The following is a 17,085-nucleotide window of genomic DNA, read 5'->3' as shown; positions in this document are numbered from 1 at the left end:
AACAAAAGGAAGTGATCAAATTTCAAAAGCCTCAATATGCTAATTCAGCTTCCATCCTCGGACACATAAATCAACTACAATTTTTCTTTAAGCAAAAGACTAGAATGTCTGTAGATGATCAAGGACATTCTGTTTTCTTCAGCCCGATGCTGTCGGCATGCTTTTCATTCTCTCACGTTCTTCCAATGGTAGTTAGGAACAAGAAACCTTTTAGCTTCCGTTGTTCAAAGCCTTTTCTCTCGATGGTAAAGATGTTGCCAACACCAATTATCATTTTTAGGACGTCATTTACGTATGATCCATGATTATAAGTCGTTGCTGGGAAGAACTGGCCGAAAGGGGGATTGCTTACTATGCGTTTGCTCGTATAGTTGCACCGATTATAATGAAGTACGGAACAACCAGTCAAAAGGAAAGGTGCTGTGCATGATGTCAGGTGCCGTCGCAGGTTAGCATGTGTTTATATTGCAGAATCTATCGAGACCACATTTCTTTGAGAGAGCAGAGGACAGAAAGAAATGCCTCTTTGTATGTTGGATTGAAGCTTGGGTTTTCAACTTGTCTACTCTTCCAGATGACGATGCCTAGAAATATCCCACCTCCTATCGTTGGCACAAAGCAGAGGACAGTTCTAGTATTCATGACTAACCAATCACCCCCTTGAATGTTCCTTTTTCTTCCCTTCAAAAACTTTTTAACTTTCTCCTGTAACTATTAGGTGCAAGTACATAGGAACTGCGGAGTTTATTTTCCTGTATCCTAACCTACCACGTTACTACTAAAGAGCTTGAACTGGTTGGCATCAAGAATTAACTTCCTTATAGAAGAAAATGCGCCCATTAGCCCTGCACCAGTGAAGACGATGATGATCAAGATGTTGATCAAGTAGGTTAAGGATGATTTCGTCGGCTTGAATGTGATGTTGTAGAGAACCATTGGAAGAACGAAATCTAGAGGGATGAAGGCAATAGCTCCCATAACAGCGTTCATGTCCCCAAAGAAGGGAAGCATGGCCGCCATGAACCCGCAAAACACCACGTACAAAGTCCGAAGAATTATCCTTGGAATGAGATTGCGCAGGGAGAATATTCCTTGCTTCACATCAGCCGATTGGCTTTCCATGACCTCATATGCCACTTGGGAGTAGACCTGTTTCCATGCCCTTGGAGATGAGTTTAGAAATTCCAATTAAATGAGTACACTACTACTACTACTAGTGTGATTACCAGGCCAATGGCAAAGAGCTGTGTAGGAGGACAAAAACCACGCCGAGGCCTAGAACCCAAGTCGGAGCTAAAGCAGGTCCGTTATCTGGCATTAGGCTTTTCAGTATGTTTGAGTTCGATTTGTTGCCAAAAGCCCAGTATCCAGACACAGCAGCAGAATAATATGTGACAAAAATCGCTGTATAACACATGAGAAGGCCTTTAACCATCTTTCCAGTCACAGGTGGAGCCAGAGTTGCCTGCGATGAAGCACAACAATTCAGAGCAGAGTTCAAGTTTCTAACAGCTAAGGATATGAACCTACATTACAAGATATTGCTAATCGTCAACATGTCTTTCTAGTACTCGATGCTGCTTAGCCCAGAATTTGAACTTTCTATGCAAGCATACTTACGGTGATTTCAAAAGATGAAACAGAAGTTGAGGTTTACTTGTATTTCAGGCAGTATCCCATTCCCAAAATTGGCAGCTATAATGGATATGGAAGTGAAAGCACTAAAAATCCTTGCTGACTCTGAAGATTCCAAGGAATAGTCTCTTGGAGGGGCATTCTTTGATAAACCTGCAAGATGTAGAAGTTGGTTAGATGGCCAGGATGGAAAAAGAATAGTCTGCTTTAGGAATAATGCTGCCGATTATATGATTTCTATGTGGAGAAGGTTACAGTTCATTATTGCCATAGCTAACTCTTGCCTGTACAAAATATGACCTACATGAAGAACATAAATGACAGATTCTTACGGGTTCAAAATGAAATAGGAAATGTGAAAAGCTGTAAGACTGATTTCTAGTTTGAACTTTGACATTAAACCGAAAATTAGACTAGCCACTGCTCTCTACAGGGAAGGCTGGATAGTCAAATTCTAGTTTCTTCTCTCCACAAAAGCTCCGATAACAAACTTTCTAATTGGACCTCGAAGGAAGCATGCAAGTAGATGAAAGCTCCACAGGAATCCTCCAACAAGCCATGAGACTGGCAGCGTCAGCTGAAGATGCCTAGAAATGCAGTTTCATGATTCAACATTAACTTCTTGTACCCATCTCAGAAATCAATCTTCTTTCAGTTTTTTTCACGGGTTAAACTGGTCCAAGTAGAGGTTTTGTGATATCAAAAAGGTGTTCTATGTCCATAGATGACATTTATTCAATTACCAATCAAGCATCGATGTCACTAGTTTTTGTTTTGAGCGGCTAAGAAACATTTTATTAACAAGAAGCCGAAACGTATACAGTTCAATTAAAGCACGAAAAACATGGATTTAATACCTGCATGAACACAAGCACCAACTACAGGGAAGGTGTATCCCAAGCTGAGAAACATTGAACCCAGATTAATGTGCCTGAGAGAGTGGAAGGTCGGGAGCTGGGAGATAACTATCATGACCACCGTCACCATTGCTATGAAGTCGTACAGTTTAAGGGACCCATTAGGAGAAAGGCTTGAGTACACGATCTTGTACAGTCCAAACAGAAAAAAGAAAGTTGTATAAAAATAAATCCTTCTGCCTCCGGGTTGATACAAGAAAGGAAATATATACAGCAGACAGTGAATACATCTAAATCAAGAAATGTTCCTGCATTAATTTGTTTTCCGGGAGACTCACGGAGAGCGGCATTTACGCCGATATATTGCTTACGGACATAGTTCAAAGCGCTTCAAAGTTTTAACTTGATTAGATTATCTTTCCTAAAAAGCCATTTCCTGTCCTATTTGTTATGCGTACTTTAAACCGCCACAGGCTTCTTGAATGCTTCCGGGGAGTTCCAATTCCTATTGTGAAGCCAAGCTAATATACTTCGCCGATGCTGAGGGAAGAGTTAATGAAATCTTTAGTTAAAACTTTGAAATCCAAGATAGTCAATGAGAAATGCCAATATGATTAGCTAGCTTATAAGTCAAGTTCAAGGAAAATTACCAAAAAAGTCTTAAATATATTGCAATCATACACTTATTTTTTTAGCCAATTGAATCCTAAACATTTTACAATTGTGTTAATTCAGTCCATCCTACCAAATTTGATTGGGCGACATTGACGTGATCTCTGGTAGGTGCCAACAAACAATTTTTTTCATATTATTTTATTTTTTCAATTTTTTTTCAATATTTAATTTGTTCTTTTTTCTTTTTCCCTCTCCTCCCTCCTTCTTTCGGAACTAGCCAAGCCTAACCAAGGGTGAGCTCAGTCTGCGTTGCTGCAAGCGAGGGCTACCTAGCCATTGGGGAGGCAAGCCCTCGTCAATCCCCTCACCTCTAGCCAATCACCAAAAGGAGGGAGGTGAGAAAAAAAGAAAAGATTAAAAATTAATAAAAATAAAAATAGAAAAAAAAATATTAAAAATTGTTCACCAATCGGTCAAATTTTGCCGGAAGGATTGAATTGACATAATTGCAAAATTTTATAACTCAATTAACCAAAATAATAAATTTAAAACTGAATCAGTACAATTGTAATAAATTTAAGATTTTTTTAGTAATTTTTCATGGGCATGCCTAATAGGCTAGTGCAAATCGCAAAAACGTCACAAAACTGCATCAAACACTGAAGTGGACAGAAGATATACCTGAAGGCATTCTCCGGCCAGCAGAATCGCTCCGATTCCGATCCCAGTGTTGATGGTGATTTGTATGAATATCACAAAATAAAACATCAATCCCGATCCTATAAAATGACAGAAGCCAAGACCATAAGATCTGCACAATTAGAACGGTAGCATCAGCATTATTTTCGCAAGTAAAAAGAAATTTACCCGCGAGAATTTTTATCCATATGGTAAAGGATCCATCATCCGAATGACTAGAAGATGCACTGAATTAACTTATCAAATTAGACCCTACTAAAACCTCTCTTGTCGACCGAAGAAGAAGAATCGACGGCCTGGCCGCTCTACCCATTATAGCCATGGGCCTTGGGCCACCAAGCTCCAAGAAAACATGACGCAAGCATTACGAAATATAAACCAAAATTACAAAAGGAACAGAGAAAAGAAAAGTAGCCGCCAACTACCAAAGTCCAGCGGCTGGCCAACGTGTCTGAACAATCCGTGCGGACATTTTTAGTATTTGCGGCCCAGCACCGCCCAATGGTCCCATCTTTTCTTGTCCACGACGACCATTTTACTAGAATGTTTCCTCCATATGCCCGAACAATTGAAACTACTTATACCTTCCGCGAAACATCCATAATTATTTTCACTGGTTATGATTCACAGAATCCATATTGGAAATCTGAATATGAAGCAACGGTACGGTCACGATTTTCCAGATTTTTTATGTGTAATCATGGTGATGTATTATGCGTGAGGAAATAAATTTCGAGAATCTTTGAGAATCGAACTTATATCCTACAATTTAAATAAGATGAGTTAGATTCAGCTTGTAAAAAAAAAAAATTAAAGTTTAGTAGACCCCGATACCATCTTCATATATTGATTGGTGTAAAGACTTGCTAAAAATTAAACAAATAAGAAAAAAAAAACCCGATTCTCAATATATCGAAAGAAAATTCTGTGAAATCTAATTTTTTTAAAAAATTTGGATCTAGTTATGCTCTTTTTTTTTTTTTTTGTAACATTCACAAAGGAACAAGAAAATTAGGCCCTATTTGTTTGTGTTCTTTTCTTTTGTGCATGAACACAATTCTTGTTTCTTTGGCCGCTATTTTTTGTCATCGACAAATTTGGAACAACAACCATTAGCCATGGCCATGGTCGGACCGGCCGTCGAGGGCTAGCGACCTCGCTGGAGGGTCGTTGGCCCCTGGCGAGGTCGAGCCTCGCCGTGGTTGGGCAAGGCCGCCGGCCCTCGTCAGCTGGTCGCCGGCCATGGCCGAGGTTGGCGACTCACCAAAAGGAAGAAAAACAAAAAAATAAAATAAAAAATAAAAATATTTAAAATATTAAAAAATTATACAAATTTATCAAACGTGTTCCTCGCTCTTTTTCTATTCTAGGAACAAGTTTACAAACATCTTCTTCTATTCAAAAATTGTTCTCTAGAACAAAAATAGAAAAACTATTTTTGTTTCGGGGGAATTTTTCTATTTTTGTTTCTTAACAATTTTTTAATAGAAACGTTATCAAACGCATCCTTAACTATTGTATCGCCAATCTTATAGTAAATTTTATAATTTTTTTAAAGTATTTTGAAATTATAACTAAGCAAAAAATGCGTGATGATTCGCTCATAATTAATAAAAACTAAAATTGAATGGAGAGATACTTTTGATGGACTAAGGCCATGTTTGGTAACCATCCAAACAAAGGTCGATTATAATTTTTTGTTCCCGAGAGCAATTTGAGAACAAAATCGCGTTTGGTAAAATTCTTGTTCCTAAGAACAAATTTCTATTTTTTTTGTTCCCGGAATTAGATTTGAAACAAAATCAAGAATAAAAAAAAAAAAAATTGATTATTGTTCCGGGAATAAATCTAAGGGTGCGTTTGTTTCGCGAAATATATTTTCAGAAAACGTTTTCCTCATTTTTCGATGTTTGGGTCACTCAAGAAAATGAGTCAACGGAGAACGTTTTCCAAGTCAACAAAACCTTTTCATGGCAAAGCTTAAATTCAAAAAATGATTTTCCTTTGAAACGACCCGAAACGTTTTCGAATCTACCAAAGTTTAGATTTGATGCTTGATTTACAAACAATTATTCTTATAAAAATATATTTTAAAAAATTGAATTTGAATTTTTTTTTTTTTTTTAAATTAAAATTTGGAAAACATTTCTAAAATAAAAATAAAAATTTTGAATTTTTTTTTTTTTATTTTCTTCTTTTTTTCTTTTTGCTTCTTCTTCACCCGTCACCCAACCCTAGCAAGGCCGGGCCGATGAGCCTCAAGCCACTGAGCTCGCCTCCGCCGATGAGGCTCAAGCCTCACCAAATTGGGCGAGCTCGCAGCCTCTAGACGAGGGCCGACGACACTCACCCCTTGTAAGCTAGGTGAGGTCTTGTGTTTTCGACCCATCCGTCTAGAATCAAAACTGGCCATCCCGACGGGTCGTCTAGCCTCGGGCCTCACCCGCCGGCTCAAACCGACGACACCACAAAGAAGAAGAAGAAAAGAATAGGATAAAAAGGAAAAAAAAAGAACAAAAAGGAAAATAATAAAAAAATTATTTAAAAATTAAAAGAAATTGATTTGGAACATAATTAATAAAGACGCGTACCAAACGCAATTTTATTTCAAAATCGAAATTTTGGACTGTTACCAAACAACTTAAAATGCTTAAAAATTATTCCCGGAAACAGAATAAAAAAGAATTATTTCTGATCAAAATCTATTCCCGGGAACGAAATCGTTACCAAACACGCTCTAAAAAACCACTACCTACTAAGGACCGAATCCAAACCCAAATCTTAGAAACCGACTTTGCGCTATAAAGCGCGATCGGCATTATCGGTAAAAACACGCAAGGAGACTAGGGCGTCGAGATTGTTGTCTTCTCGCGGCAGCCTCGGACGAACCAGTCGAACTTATCCGGCGCCAACAGCGGCGGACAGATCAATGATGACGTGTGGGGGGAGGTTAGGTAGATAAACTCACCAAGGACGTCGGCGGCGAGCTCACGGAAGCGGATGTGGCGGCAGCCCTCCTTCTCGCACTGCTCCAGCACCTGCGACATGAGGGAGTAGGAGTAGAAGGTGACGACCCCCATGGCCGTGAGGCAGAGGCAGCCCAGCCCCCACCCCAGCCCCCGGAACGCGTACGGCAGCGTCAGCATCGTCGGCCCCACGATCGCCGTCGTCAGGTGGAACCCCGCGTGCCACCACTTCCCTGTCGACCACAGCACGTAAGGCAACATCGAGGCTGGAAGAAAAAGTCTCTCCTCGATCCGAAAAAGGCAACGAAAACGGACGGACGGACGAACGAACACTTGGCCTGCGTTGCATTCGACGGCCGCCGCAGTGGAGCGGTGGGTTTTTACCTTTGGACTCGAGGACGAAGGCGGCTCCGGCGTCAGCGTCGCGGCGGGGCGCAGGAGGGCTCGCCATTGGGTGAACTTCTGGTACGAAGGATCGAGTCCGTCGAGGAGGAGGAGCGAGGGAGAAGTTATAAGCAAGGAGCAGCAGAGCTGGACGCGCGTGACGTGGGGGTTCTAGCGTGCGGTCGGTGCGAGAGAGCGAGAGGAATTTGAATTTGTGCTCTGCGATATTTTATTTTTTTTTAAAAAGAGGGAGAAATGGATCGAGACTCATCGAGACTGAGGGAGATGGAGTCTCGATCTATTAGGAACGTGTGCACATATAACAATAATGATGGTGATAATAATAATTATGATGGTGGGACGAAAGCTGTTTTATTTTTATTTTATTTTATTTTCAAAAGTATTTGATAGGGTAATGCAACAGCGATATGATATAAAGAAACCTTTACATAATAATGACTGTATGTTATCTTTGATTTTATGCCTTTAGTCTGATCGGATCGCCCATTAGACGTGGGAAAGAAAGGAAAAAAATAGGGTTTGACTTTTTATATCTCGAAAAGTGAAATTCAGTGGAGATTTTTGTTTAAGTAAATTTGTGTATCATTTAACTAATTATTTGGAACGATACAAGTCATTGATTTTAGAAAAATGCTTTTTAAATTATTCATTTTTTGCGAAATGAGAGAAATCTGAATGAGAATATTATTTTTTACTTTTTATAAGTATGCAAGATAAAAATAAAAGTTGAATGTCTTTAAAACTTTTGATTTGAATGGAAGCGTAGTCTAATTGTCAAGTGAAAGTGAAATTTTTTACTTTGGAAGACGCCACCACTGAACACCTGGTCAAATTTCTATTTATGCTGAAAACTGTTATTTTTGCCAATAAGTTAATTTTTTTCTTTCAAGAAAACAGAGAACAATTTTCCTTCTGAGCTTCGGCTTTAAAAAGAACTCTAATGAGTGCAGTTAAAAGGGGGAATTAATTTCATATATTGGTGACATCCAAAAAGTGGCCAAATTTCAATTATCATCGACAAGCAACAAACTTAGTCGATAACATCGGACTTTAATCAAAACAAAACTCACCATTAGACAAAACAATGGGCAATTTGAAGGGAATCAACAACTTGCCAGTAATGTCCCTGATTGTAAACATAGCAAGTTTTTAACAAGAACCTTCACTAGTTAACAAGGTCATAAACACCAACATGTAACTATCAAGGTGATTGGATTGATGTACCTATCAAGATGATGTATTCAATGAAATCAGTAAAGTTGAGTAATTGGTAATAAAGTCAATGCAATTGTAACTGTCAAGATAATAGATATATTATATTTTCCTATAACCTCTTATCAAGGTAGGAAGTTGGTCGTGTCGTTTCATATTTGCGGACGTTCAAAATCAAGCAAAGAACATCCGAAGATCAACTTCCCAAAATTTCAAATCTGCGTTGGCGAGTTTAGCCGCTAAAATAGGAAAGTCCAACTTTGACTTGGACTTGGATTTTGTTTAAAATATATAGAGATATATTTTGGTTAAAATCGGCAAGATAATTGCAAAGGAAAGTCCAACTTTTGCTTGGGTTGACCAAATCCTAGCTGATTCGATTTCCCTCACGCATGGACTTCTCTAGTGGTGGATTATATATCAATTCCCAAGGCTTGTTCTCATGGGTGGAGGTTGATCATGAAGAATTGGTCTTGAAGCGTCGTCTCATCGTCGAGTGCTTGGGAGGGATTTTCTTTGTCATTCTTATCCATGAATTACATCCAAAAATATTTAGTGTTCGAGCCAATTAAATATTGTGATAAAATTTGCGTGTAATTCCTTCGTGAGATTAAGAAATTATTTCTTGAGTAATTTCGAGACTAAACATTGTGTGCATTATTGAGTGTAATTGGGGTTTGGGAAACACCAAGAGAGTATTTGAGTGACTTAAGTGTGTAATCTCCCTATATCACTTGATCTATAATGAAATTCGTCGTTGCTCTCCCCATGAATGTAGGTCTTTACGACTGAATCACGTAAATCTGATGTCCGGTTTATTTTCTTCTTGTCTATATATTATTGTTTGATCGCTTGTTTTTGCAATAATTGGTATCAGAGCCAAGTTGAAGCGAATCAATGGCGACAAAAGGAGTAAAAGTAAGAATTGACAGATTTGATGGAAATGATTTTGATTTCTAGAAGATACAGATTGAAGATTATGTTTACTAGATGAAAGTGCACTTGCTCTTATATGGGGAGAAACCAGAATCGATGAAGCAAGTTGATTGGGATTTGCTAGATAGACAAGCTATGGGTATAATTCAGCTGATATTGGCTCGTAACGTCACGTTTAACATCGTGAAAGAGAAGACCACTGCTGAGCCCTATTAGATATGTATGAGAAGCTCTCTACGATCAACAAAGTCTATTTGATACAACGTCTGTTTAATTTGAAAATGAGCGAAGGTGCGTCAGTTACATATCATATCAATGAATTCAATATGATTGTTAGTCAATTGAGTTCAGTGGAGATAGACTTTGAAGATGAGGTATGTGCTTTGATTCTATTATCCTCATTGCCTGATAGTTGGAATACTATTGTTACTACCATTAGTAATTCCTATGCATCAACAAGTTTGACATTTGATGGGGTTCGAGATTTGATTCTAAGCAAGGACATCCATAAAAGAGAATCCGGTGAATTTGTATATGCTACTTTAGTAGGTGAAAATAGAGGAAGATCTAAAACACGTGTGAGTAATAGTACTTATATGAACATACGTAGTCAATCTAGGACTGATGATGTTATCTATTGGAGCTGTGGCAAGAGGGGGCGTCTTAAAAGAAATTGCCTTAAGTTGAAGAATTATAAAGGTAAGGGAATTAAAGTTGATTCTACATATAATATTGCAGTTGTAGCGGATAATGCTAATTATGTCTTGTCTATCACTAATTATTTATTGTTTAATGGATGGATTATAGATTATGGTTGTTCTTTTCATGTTACACTAAATAGAAATCATTTTACTACTTATTAGTGCATAAATGGTAGTAAAGTATAGTTAGGGAACAACACTAAATGCAAATGTTAAAATCAGAATGCATGATGATATCATGAAGACATTGACTGGAGTGAGGCACGTTCAAGAATTGAAGAAGAACTTAATTTCCTTAAGTGCCATGGATTCAGCTGGGTATCGATATATTTCAGAATGTGGAATTCTGAAAATTATTCGAGGTACTTCAATAATAATGAAAGGAATAAAACACAATGGCATGTATGAGCTTTCAAGGTGAGATAGTGACAAATTTTACTGCGGAGATGTCAGATGCATCTGTTTAAGAGTTTAAATTGTGGCATATGCGTTTGGGGCACATTAACTAGAGAAGCCTAAAAGTTTTAATTGAAAGAAATCTGCTATGTGGTTATGTTCCTAACGAACTAAATGTATGCATGTGCTATGATTTAAATTAATGGCGGAAAGTACAATTCACTACGACTGTAAAAAAAAACCATGGAAATTACAGAGTTAATCCACTTGAATGTTTGTAGGTTGTCACGGTTTCCTTCAAGGAAGAGTGCTAGATATATGCCAACAGTTATTGATGACTACTCAATGAAGACGTGGGTATTTGTGCTTAGGTGGGTATTTGTGCTTAGGCACAAGTTTGATGTTATTGTCAGGATCAAGTAGTTGATAGCTTTAATCGAAAAGAAGACTAGTAAGATGATCAAGCATGTGCGGACTGACGGTAGCATGAAGTTTTGCTCGAAACTATTAAATGAATTCTGCACGAATGAAGGTATAGTAAAACATTGCACTAATACTGATAAACCACAATATGTTGTGGAATTGATGAGCAAAATGTTGCTGGAGACGACTCATAAAATGCTCTCTAGTGCTGATATGGTTAGGAGATTCATAGCGGATGTGCTAAGTATGGCGTGCTACCTAATGAATAGATCCCCATCGACTACGATTGGATATGGGACTTCCGAAGAAATGTGGTCAAGTAATGTTGCTGATTATTCTATTCTTAGAATATTTGGTTGCCCATGTTATATTTGAGCGAATGATGGTAAGCTCGACGACGAAAAGGTAAGAAAGTACATATTCTTAGGCTATGCACGAGATGAGAGGGGTTATCGATTGTGGTGCCCGGAGTTAAAGTCACCTATTATCAGCAGAGAAGTTCCGTTTGACGAGTCTCAAGTACTTCTGGCTAAGAGTGATTATAGCAATATTCAAACGGATTTGAACGATGTTCAGCTTTAGGTGAAATTGCAACCAGAAACTCCTGAGGTAACGAGTATGAGTACTAGTAAAGTAATTGACACTGATGGTACTTGTAGCAAGATAGAGCCTATAGAGCCAATGGTTGCGTAATTGCTTGAACTAACAAGGTATGTATTCGATTTCCTGACAAATATGAATGCAACAATGGGTTTGCTTTATCTGCGGTCAAGGAGGTTGTGTCGGAAAATCCCTGCGGAGCAGTTAAAGGTGTATGTGGAGTTGGTATTCTGATGAGGTCCTCAATTATGGCGAAGTTCAAGTGAAGCTTGGACTTGGATAATATCTGTGGCGATTAAGCACATCGGGGCTATGAGAAAGTAGCGGTAGAGTTTGATTTTTTGCGAAGCGATTGCAACTTGGCTCAAACATCGAGCCAAGGTGGAGTTGTTAGAATATATCTCGAGTTTGAGCCCGATGAGAAATTTCGAATATTCTGAATTGGATATTTTGTAGACGTTCGAAATTAAGCAAAGAGCATCCAAAGATCAACTTCCCAAAATTTCGAATCTGCGTTGGAGAGTTTGGCTGCTAAAATAGGAAAGCCCGACTTTGACTTGGGCTTGAATTTTGTTTAAAATATACAGAAATATATTTTGGTTAAAATCGACAAGATAACTGCAAATGAAAGTCCAACTTTTGATTGGGTTAACCGATCCTACCCGATTCGGTTTCCCTCGCACGTGGACTTCTCTAGGGGTGGATTATATATCAATTCTCAAGGCTTGTTCGTGGATGGAGGTTGATCATGAAGAATTGGTCTTAAAACGTTGTCTTGTCGTCGAGTGCTTGGGATGGATTTTCTTTATCGTTCTTATCCGTGAATTACATTCAAGAAGATTCAGTGTTTAAGTCAATTAAATCTTGTGATAAGATTTGCGTGTAATTCTTTTATGAGATTGAGAAATTATTTCTTGAAGAATTTTGAGGCTAAACACTGCATGCGTTATTAGGTGTAATTAGGGCTTGGGAAACACTGAGAGATTATTTGAGTGATTCGAGTATGTAATCTCCTTATATCGCTTGATCTATAGTGAAATTCGTCACTACTCTCCCTGTGAACGTAGGTCTTTACAACTGAATTACGTAAATCCGATGTCCGATTTATTTTCTTTTTCTATCTATATATTATTGTTTGATCGCTTGCTTTCGCAACACAATACAACTCCATTCCATTCCTTTTGCCAATACGACATCGTTTCCGTTTAACTTCAGAGAAGATGCTCTCTTTTGTACATTCAGACTAATTAATACCTTGACTGGCCATATGGTCTGTGTAATACCTGAGCAAAATGGGAGAGCTGAAGAAGGAAGTAAGCATATTCACAACCATTGCAATACATACACGGACTGCAAACTCCTGCTGAGGAGCGTGCATCGCCCTGTTGCATGCGTTTACAACCTCACCAATTTTATCTATTCAATCTCAGGTTTTGCTACTCTGATTCAACTCGCGCTCGCCACAATTTCCATTATTACATCGTTCCAACTGTCGATAGGCCCCGGCAAGCACCAGTGCAAGCAGTCGTTCTGGACTTTGGCGTTCTGGTCCTTCGCAAATGGTTGAAACTCCCGGTAAGGACCCGGATGCCCATCGGGCCTCGTCAGCAAGAGTTTAGTGAAGTCGAGAAGCTTTAGATTCACGCCATTTTTAGCAGCTATGGCTGATGCCTTCTCATACTCGCTGAGTTCGATGTCACGGAGAATTCGGTTCAGGTCCTTCAATTCGATCTCACCTTCTTTGACAGGAGCCGTTCTTCGACAGGTCCCACCATTATGCCACTCCCCATTCTCAAAATGATCTGGTGTGGATGTGCGAAAAAATATCAGACCTTTGTGCTTAGATTTTGCTATGAAGTTCACCACGTTATGCAGGGTCCTCCTGTAGGCAAACTCGAATCCCTTCTCGGAAATGTCTTCTTTCTTACAGTTATGGCAGCCCACGGCTCGACCATTCTCATAGTATATTGCGGTCTTGAGAAACCACTTCCCCGTTGATATTATCATGTAATCCAAGTTTGGATACAAACTAGTCCAGTTTGTATCAAGTTTGTCCAGATGAAGCTCAACAGGCGATGTGGAGACGCCATTGAAGTCCTCGAAAATTGCTGCTTTTACGAGGAACGGAGTCCAGATGACTGAGATGTTGAAGTTGTAGGAGGGGAAGCGCCACCCTCTCGATTTGTATTCTTCATCATGGAAGACGTGTATTGGTTGTTCTACCTGAAAAATGTATTCACTGAGCTTAATAATAAACAACAATATGGGTCCACAAATTTCAAACAGCATAACATAATAGTGAACGAAAGTCAGAGAACAGCAAACTTTCACCGATACACACCCCACATCAAGATGAAATATCTCAAAAGATAATCTCGCACACAAAGACAGCACACACAATAAGCTTGCCTGTCTCTGCTTTTGGGTGTTACCACACTCATTCACATTATGCAGTTATGGATCAAGGACCAAGGACAAGCAAAGAATGATACTGATAATCTGCAAATCCCTAATCTATTCAGAAACATCTACTTATGGCACATTCTGAGGACAAACAGGTACTACCCTTTGCTCATCTGTTCCGCCTGCCCGTCCAACTAAAACCTTCAATTGTATGTAGTTGCAATTTAAAGAAACCGAGAGGTCATTCCAAGATGAAATCATCCTACCAGATTAATTTTGAATAAAAACAAAAGGAAGGGATCAAATTTTTAAAGCCTCAATATGCTAATTCAGCTTCCATCCTTGGACACATAAATCAACTACAATTTTTCTTTAAGCAAAAGACTAGAATGTCTGTAGATGATCAAGGACATTCTGTTTTCTCATCTGTAGATGACATCCTCATAAAAAGAGACAAACATCTACACTACAATCTCTTTTCCATCGACCTTTCTTTCATAGGCAAAATCACCCTCTCATGCACAGGAATAATATCGCAAAGTCCGTCCTAAAGGATCTTGGTTTATCATCACGCCAACAAACTTCGACCCATTAACACTAGTCAGAGTCCTGTTTAACAGAATCAGAAATACCATGATTGAATGATGCAGAGGGCACATCAACCTTAGTGCCTATTGCTTATTAACCGGCTTTATCTAGCTTCAGTTGTCGGAAGAGGTAAAGTCACAAGCCAGAAAAGCAATATCCTGGAGTTCCTGGGCTAGTTAAAGTATAAATGGTTTTGTTTAGAGAGAGGAGGAGGGAAAGAAAAACTGAATACACCCTTGCATAAAATACTGCAGTTGCACAGTTCCTATAACAGGACCTATAACTGGACAGACAATGACCAGACAACCACCAATCAATGAAAAATCATACTTGATAATCAAGCACAACCACCGCAATTTTAGATGACATCTGCACAACATTAAACCCAGAAACCAGCATAATACAAATAAGATGATTAACAATTTCATTCCCTGAAAAAGGCACCTTAGAGAATCAAAACAACTCCCCTTCAAAATCTCTGCAGGCAGCAAACCTGACATCTAACTTTCGAGTAAGAATGCCAAAACTTACAGTTGAGAGCATGCATAGCAAAGACTGCACATGGTTACGAGAAATTGAATCGCCAATCAACGCCCATGCCTTGTTCCTCATTAACTCGAGAAACCTCCGCCCATTGAATTGTGGCAATTCGCAGTTTCTCGGTTTCCACCTCCAGTACATATACCCATTATCCGGCCTCCCATTCCCCATACAGTTTTGGTGACTCTCGATCAAGGGGCAACTCTGATTGGTATAAACCGGACCAGACCGATCTGGAATCCAATCCCCAGAGAAAAGATCACATTCATCTGAAACAAATGTCGAGATCCACGGGGAAACACCAAATCAGTTAAAAATGTGAACTTTTCATGAGACCAAGACAGGATTGCCCTTCAAAAAGCAGCTAAATGAAGACCAATCAAAAGAAAGTAGATTTCACTGCCCGCGACACTAAGCATTTCATCATTACAAATTAAAATATTCGCGACCGACGCAGCCACTGTAATTACCTGAGGATAATTGAAGCAACTTTCTAAGTTATATCCTCCTTCCCTTCTCTCAATTCAGCAACTCCTCCTCAGGAATTACACAACCAAGAAAAGAGAACCGATACAGACCGACAAAGAACACAAAAGGAAAGCAGCAAGAAACGCTACCGTCGCCAGCATTTTCATCCTCCGCGCCCGTCGAGTCGAACTGAGGCGAGACGTCATCTGATTCGGCCGGCCGTGCCACCTCCGATCTTTCGGCAACTGGGTTCCCCACACCGGGCGGCAGCTCCTCGGATCTCGAGTAGAGGAGCCGAAACGCGAGACCCACCAAGAGAATCGACACCGCCAGCTTCACCGCCAGATGACCGTGCTTGCCACGCGACGGCAGTCTCCAGTTCGCCTTCATCTTCCCTTCTCGCCGCTTCTGCTAGCTCCCGGGATGGGGTCTGAGTTCTTGGCCGCCCCTCTCGCGAGCAGAGATAAAGAAAAACATCATTTACTTCCGAGGCTAAGTACTTAGATGGATGGGGCTCCACATGGGGAAAGAGCCAGCTTAACTCGAGAAAAACCCAAGATCGCACAAAGCAGTAATTACTCCCCGCGAATCCAGCTGTGATTGCTGAATCATTCGGCCTAAGCCAGAAAGGTTTAACGTGAGCCAGCGACCGACCGACAGGATCCTAGGTTACTGTAACGCTCGGCTACGCAGGTCTGTCGACGGATCACTTTCATTTCTTACAGTATCTTTCGTACAAAGGTGGAGTTTTTCTCTTCTAACCGGTGTCCCAAGGCTTTTACCGTGAAGTAATTTCCTAAAAAGAAAATCCATTTTCAAAACACCATGTATATACATGTGTGTATGAATAAAAATATTAGAAGTGCTAAAACTTAATACGAAAATGCAATTGGGTTCTTAAATTTTTAAAAAGTACATTTAAGTTTTAAAATTTACCGTGAAAATACAAAGTCCTAAAACCTTCAATAAATACAATCAAGTCCCAAAATTTCTTATGAAAGTACAATTGAATTCTAAAATTTACAAAAAGTATTATTAATGAGATGACTTGATTTGGCCAATTTGTCAAGTTTTAGGATTTTATTGAATTTGTGTAATAAGTTTTAGGACTTCATTGCACTTTTTGAAAATTTTAAGACTAAATTGTACTTTCATGACAAGTTTAGAACTTCCAATGTACTAATCTCATATATAATCACAACAAATGTTTAATGAATGGAAATAAAGTAATTTGAGTTTATCATTAACAAGTGTCCTATTTATCGACAGATCATTTCATTTCTAATAATATCTTTTTGTGCGAAGATTGAGTTTTTCTCTTCTCACTGATGTCCCAAGACTATTACCATAAAGCAATTTCCTATAAAGAAAATTGATGTTGAAAACACCATATCTCACTGAGTTTTTCACAACATATGTTTAATGAAACGAAAAAAAAAAAACATAATTTCCGTAATTTATCATGAACAAGTGTCCTAACATAATAAAGATATTAAATAATGCCCGTAAGACACTTGTTAAGCCTCGTTAGATATGCTTTAGACTTGTGAAATCTTTTAATTAAATGAGAATCTTTCATATAGTGTTTTGTTGTTTAATTCGTGCCTCAGTTAAACTGAATAAATTTCTCTAACTTACTAT

At 39.0% G+C, this 17,085-nt stretch overlaps 2 protein-coding genes across 2 annotated transcripts; both read right to left on the bottom strand.

The window, feature by feature from the left end:
- Window positions 1–511: 511 nt before the first annotated feature.
- On the bottom strand, window positions 512–7,236 carry LOC104441638 (probable GABA transporter 2). Its single transcript, XM_010054801.3, is given in 8 exon segments — window positions 512–1,149; window positions 1,227–1,247; window positions 1,250–1,465; window positions 1,658–1,788; window positions 2,493–2,679; window positions 3,789–3,886; window positions 6,775–7,005; window positions 7,157–7,236. Coding segments are annotated over 8 exon segments (1,341 nt in total). The 5' UTR covers window positions 7,224–7,236; the 3' UTR covers window positions 512–759.
- Window positions 7,237–12,624: 5,388 nt separating this feature from the next.
- LOC104441639 (protein trichome birefringence-like 23) lies at window positions 12,625–16,107 on the bottom strand. Its single transcript, XM_010054802.3, has 3 exons — window positions 15,594–16,107; window positions 14,968–15,245; window positions 12,625–13,668 (listed from the first exon to the last, which is right to left on the bottom strand). Exons 1-3 carry the CDS (start codon window positions 15,832–15,834, stop codon window positions 12,892–12,894), a joined length of 1,296 nt encoding a protein of 431 aa, XP_010053104.2. The 5' UTR covers window positions 15,835–16,107; the 3' UTR covers window positions 12,625–12,891.
- Window positions 16,108–17,085: the final 978 nt, after the last annotated feature.

This window comes from Eucalyptus grandis, chromosome 4 (assembly GCF_016545825.1).
Source record: "Eucalyptus grandis isolate ANBG69807.140 chromosome 4, ASM1654582v1, whole genome shotgun sequence".
NCBI lineage: Eukaryota > Viridiplantae > Streptophyta > Magnoliopsida > Myrtales > Myrtaceae > Eucalyptus > Eucalyptus grandis.
This window is presented reverse-complemented; position numbering and strand designations above follow the sequence as displayed.

What these genes read in the sequence shown, in the direction of transcription:
- LOC104441639 (XM_010054802.3), bottom strand. Translation starts at nt 15,834, where the DNA reads ATGAAGGCGAACTGGAGACTGCCGTCGCGTGGCAAGCACGGTCATCTG. An exon ending in GGATGAAAATGCTGGCGACG is followed by an intron (nt 15,246 to 15,593) that starts GTAGCGTTTCTT and finishes CATTTGTTTCAG; the next exon opens with ATGAATGTGATCTTTTCTCT. An exon ending in TGCTATGCATGCTCTCAACT is followed by an intron (nt 13,669 to 14,967) that starts GTAAGTTTTGGC and finishes TACATTTTTCAG; the next exon opens with GTAGAACAACCAATACACGT.